Source organism: Rhincodon typus, chromosome 35, assembly GCF_021869965.1.
Source record: "Rhincodon typus isolate 14 chromosome 35, sRhiTyp1.1, whole genome shotgun sequence".
Classification (NCBI taxonomy): domain Eukaryota; kingdom Metazoa; phylum Chordata; class Chondrichthyes; order Orectolobiformes; family Rhincodontidae; genus Rhincodon; species Rhincodon typus.
In genome coordinates this window covers 9654978-9660306 of record NC_063366.1, presented here as the reverse complement: position 1 = coordinate 9660306, position 5329 = coordinate 9654978, and the positions used below count along the sequence as shown (strand labels likewise).

At 39.9% G+C, this 5329-nt stretch overlaps 1 protein-coding gene across 1 annotated transcript; it reads left to right on the top strand.

The window, feature by feature from the left end:
• Positions 1–669: 669 nt before the first annotated feature.
• LOC109910701 (muscarinic acetylcholine receptor M2-like) lies at positions 670–2076 on the top strand. The gene has a single exon (XM_020509942.2). The coding sequence runs from the start codon at positions 670–672 to the stop codon at positions 2074–2076; it is 1407 nt and encodes a 468-aa protein (XP_020365531.2).
• Positions 2077–5329: the final 3253 nt, after the last annotated feature.

Below are 5329 nucleotides of genomic sequence, written 5' to 3'. Positions count from 1 at the left end.
TTCTACATCAATGCAAGATCGACTGGCCTTGGCTGCCAGTGGCATGCCCGACAGCCATGCTCATTCAGACGTTCCCTCTTGAACGAAAAACACAAGGATAGTGACCCCATGAATGACATCAATATGAAATGATTTAATTTCAGCTTTCTCCCAAGTTCCGGGGGTTGGAGCTCTGCTTACTGAGAGATTATTGGATTGCAGCCCTCGTGTTGTTTCCTTTTTTGTGTGAGGGTGAGTTATTACCGATATATCTGGTCTTCATTAAGTGCCCGCCGGTCACTCGAATTGAATTAGGTTCAGTGATTAATTGCTTTCGATACATAAATTCTAACAATAAAAAATAACAAACGTTGGCCACTGTTAACAACTGAAAACTAAAAGGAAACATTTGTGATTCAGATAGGCGTCTTCGACCAATACAGCTAAGTTAATACATGTAATTAACTTTCACTTTATAATCACTTTACAGTTAATGGCTGGTGAGGTCATTTCGATTTAAACCCGGGCACTCGGAAAGATCTTGATGTCAATAAAAGTCGATTGCTCTGTTTGTTCTTCCCTGTAAGAAATCAATTAACGGTCTGAAATTGAAAAAAAGTTTTCTGACCTTTTTTGTTTAATTTCTAAATTGATGTCTTGTCAACGCTAACTACACACCAAAGTCGAATAATGGAAAATGGGACAGAGACAAACGAATCTCTCAGTAACATAGCGGGTTTGCTGGATACTGGAAGAAGCAATTCTTACAAAACGCTTGAAGTGTTCTTCATTGTGATTGTGACAGGATCATTAAGCTTGTTGACCATAATTGGAAACACTCTGGTCATAGTTTCTATCAAAGTCAACAGACAACTACAAACTATTAATAACTACTTTATTTGCAGCTTAGCCTGCGCTGATCTGATTGTCGGTGTATTCTCCATGAATCTATACACTATTTACGTTGTAATTCGCTACTGGCCTATGGGCCCAGTGGTATGTGATTTATGGCTTGCAGTAGATTATCTTGTCAGCAATGCCTCCGCCATGAACCTTCTTGTGATCAGCCTTGACCGCTACTTCTGTGTGACCAAACCCCTTAGCTACCCCTTGAGGAGAACAACCAAGAGGGCAGTGATGATGATTGCAGCTGCATGGACTGTACCATTTATTGTGTTCGCTCCTCCCATCCTCTTCTGGCAGATCATCACAGGGAAACGGAACGTTAGTGACGGCGATTGCTACGTGCAGTTCCTCTCAAACCCTACTGTTACTTTTGGCACTACGATAGTCGCCTTCTATCTCCCTGTTACTATCATGGTGATCTTATACGTGCGCATATCTCGCGCCAGCAAGAGTCGAATAAAAGAGGAGAAGAGAATGAAAGAGTCAAAAGAGAGCAATGTTTGTCCTAGTCTAGTGAAGGATAAAATGATAAAATTGGATGGTAATGGCATACCCAACGTTACTCACGGTGAACCGCCTGTTAAAAAGCAAAATGGCGAAATGACAAATTCTACTCATGCCCAAGGGAAGGAGCAAGATTCATTCAATGAAATAAGTTCCTTCAGTGGGTTTCCACCAAACCAGAAGAAAGAAGGAACGATTCCAGAGAGCACAAGCGTTCCAAGTGAACAAAGCTGTCTCAGAACGGAAATATGCAAACTCATTTGGTTTAAATTAGTCCGCAAATCTGAAAACTGCAACAACAGTTCCACTAAAACAGCAATAATTCCAACTATCAGCAGCGAGAATGGGGCAGACAGGGACATTACAGCTGTTGATAAAACAAATATCATGACCAAGACTGCTGCTAAGAGGAAGGTAATTGGAACTCGAGAAGTGAGGGTCACTCAAACCATATTTTCGATTCTCCTAGCTTTTATTATAACCTGGACCCCATACCATGTTATCGTGTTCATTAAAACGTTTTGTTCAATCTGTGTCCCCAGTGAAGTTTGGACTATTGGATACTGGCTCTGTTACATTAACAGTACTGTCAACCCAGCCTGCTACGCACTCTGTAATACCAATTTCAAGAAAACTTTCAAATATCTTCTCTTGTGTCAGTACAGAAATGTTGGTTCAACAAAATGAATACATCAAATAACCACTACTTTGAGAACATATAGTGACTTTCATCACGAACGTCCACAAATGGCAATAAGGGATGAGTTTTTTTGTGCCAGATTATGGACCAAATAGACAGTTGTTATGTATAATATTGGAAGCGCATCGAATCATAACCTCGTAATTTGCAAAGCATGCTAATTTTTTTTAAAAAAACAGTATATTAGCATGAATTTATGAAAGGACTGGAAGATATTTTTTCAGCATTATTAAATGCAGTATATGAATATTTATCAAGAAATGTTCCTGCTTTTATAATCGTGCTTAATGTAATGTGATCTCTATGGATTTCAGGAAGGCGTTGGACAAGGTCCCTCAAGGCAGACTGGTTAGCAAGTTTGGATCACATGGAATATAGGGAGAACCAGCTACTTGGATATAGACCTGGCTCAAAAGTAGAAGACAGAGAGTGGTGGTGGAGGGTTGCTTTTCAGACTGGAGGCCTGTGACCAGAGGTGTGCTACAACGATCAGTGCTGGGTCCACTGCTTTGTGTTATTTAAGTAGATGGTTTGGATATGAACATAGGAGGTATGGTTAGTAAGTTTGCAGATGACACCAAAATTGGAGTTGTAGCTGACAGCAAAGAACGTTACTCAGAGTACAACGGGATCTTGATCAGATCAGCCAATGGGCTGAAGATTGGCAGATGGAGCTTCATTTAGACAAATGTGAGGTGTTGCATTCTGGAAAGCCAAATCAGGGCAGGACTTATACACTTAATGGAAAGGTCCAGGGGAGTGTTGCTGAACAATGATACCTTAGAGTGCAGGTTCATAGTTCCTTGAAAGTGAAGTCGCAGACAGATAAGATAGTGAAGAAGACGTTTGGTATGCTTGCCTTTATTGGTCAGTGCATTAGGTATAGGAGTTCGGAGGTCATGTTGCGGCTGTACAGGACATTCGTTCGGCCACTTTTCGAGTATTGCGTGCATTTCTCGTCTCTATCCTACAGGAAAGATGTTGTGACAATTGAACTCGTTCAGAAAATATTTACAAAGATGTTTCCAGGTTTGCAGCTATAAGGAGAGACTGAATAGACTTGTGCTATTTTCCCTGGAGCATCGGAGGCTGAGAGGTGACCTTATATATAAAATCATGAGGGACTTGGATAGGGTAAATAGCCAAGGCCTTTACCCCTGATGGGGGAGTCTAAACCTAAGTGGCATAGGTTCAAGTTGAGAGGGGAAAGATATAATAGGGATCCAAGGGACAACATTTTCACGCAGATGGTGGTGCATGTATGGAATGAGCTTCCAGGGAAAGTGGTGGAGGCTGGTACAATTACAACATTTAAAAGGCACCTGGATGTATACATGAATAGGAAGGGTTTAGAGCGATATGGGCCAAATGCTGGCAAATGGAACTACATTTATATAGGATATCTGATCGGCATAGACGAGTTGGACTGAAGGGTTTGTTTCTGGGCTGAATATCTTGATGACTCTATGACTCTACTAAATGTACTAACTAGGCTGCAGTATACAATTTAATTAAGTCAACCGGCTGAATTAACTGGTTTACCAGCAGATTAATTCCAACAGCAGATATAATCACTGTCATGGCTGTGGAAGACTCGATCTTTATCTCGGGACATCACTGGTGGTCAAATCAAGGCTCGTCAAGTAATGAACAATTACCTGCCTTCAATTGGAGAACTGAAGAACAAGCAAACAATTTGATGTAAGGAGCAGAAATTTAAGTAAATATATGAGGAAAAGCGTTTCACCCCGAGGGTGTTAAGCATTTGGATGTTAAGTTTGGTAGAGGCAGAAGCCCTTATAACATTGAAGATGTGGCTTTAAGAGATGTGTTTTGTCCAGGTTTCATTTAGAGAGAGATTAGAGGAGGGGTGGACGGGAGGGGGAGCGGAGTATTTGGGGGTGTGGTGTGGCCCTGAGCAGTCTTTGAGAAGATAAACAGCTTGTGAAGTCTTGGGTGTATTTTTTTAAAATTATGGAACCATAGAAACAGCCTGAAGGTTTGTGATCAAACTCCCACAGAACCAGAATCTTTAGTTTATCGTTCAGCAGTTGATTTGGGGTTCTTGAAGAAGTCAAAGCTATTTTTCTCTCTTTTGGTTACAGCCACAAGCTGGGGGTCCTCTGTCTGCTACAGGAGTTGCAAGTGAGACAATCTGTTCTGATTTTATCTTTTTCCAAAGGTGAGTTTCTGGGATGTTGCAATATTGGAATAGTTAATGAGTAGTAGTTACTGTGTCTATTACTCTGTTATGTTTTCGAATCAAGTTACTCTGATTTCTTGCTTTTTATCGTATTTTAACCGTAATGAATGAATAAGGTGTGTTTTCCTTTAAAGCCGGTAGTTTGACCAATCAAATTACATCTGGAACACAACGCCTTACAATTACCCCTGAAACAGGTAAAATGTCATGTTCTAAACCATCTTTTTAATGTGTTTTGAGGAGGTTTGGTCTGGTCCATGACGAGTATTTAGATGTACACTCACCATGCCAAGTCATACAAGACTCTGGGTTCAGTGCTGGAAATAGGATTGCAATGAAAAGGTTGTTGTTTTTAATGGCATGGACGTGATGGGCTGAAGGGCCTTTGTCTGTGCTGTAAATCTCTATGATTCTAAGTGCTGTTTAATTGTCCAGTTTCTGCAAACTATACATTGTGCATTTTACTTCTAGTCCATGTAGCCTCTGTTACATTTTTTTTAGCTATTCCTTATAGACATTTCAGATACTGGCTCATTTTGCTTTTATTTCGCAAGACACACTGGAAGAAAGAAAATGGATATATCTTTTACTTTAGACTGCAAACTGTTCTCTTGATATTTTTGAATAATTCTTTCTTATCTAGAACATACTAATGTGCGTGCATCAATCTAGTTAGTGTAAGAAGTTGTGGACCTATATCTCTGTTGCATAAATTACTTGGAAGTTAAATAAACCTCATTAAGGATTAAATAATCAGAACTTAAAAAAAAAACCCTAAGTATCTTATCCCAAGACTGATTTACCAACCAATAGCAGTTTCTCACCCAGATTTTCAGGTATCTGTGGATAGTACTTGATCACTTTTGGCACAAATAAAATATTTGACTGATAATTCTCCAGAGAAACGAACATAAATTCATACACTTATGTTTAGTAACCGGATAGTATAATACACCACTGTATGTGGATCTTTGGCTCCTCCTTCTCAAAATCGCTATCTGCGCATCTCAGCAAAGAAGAGCGCAAAACACTTTTCA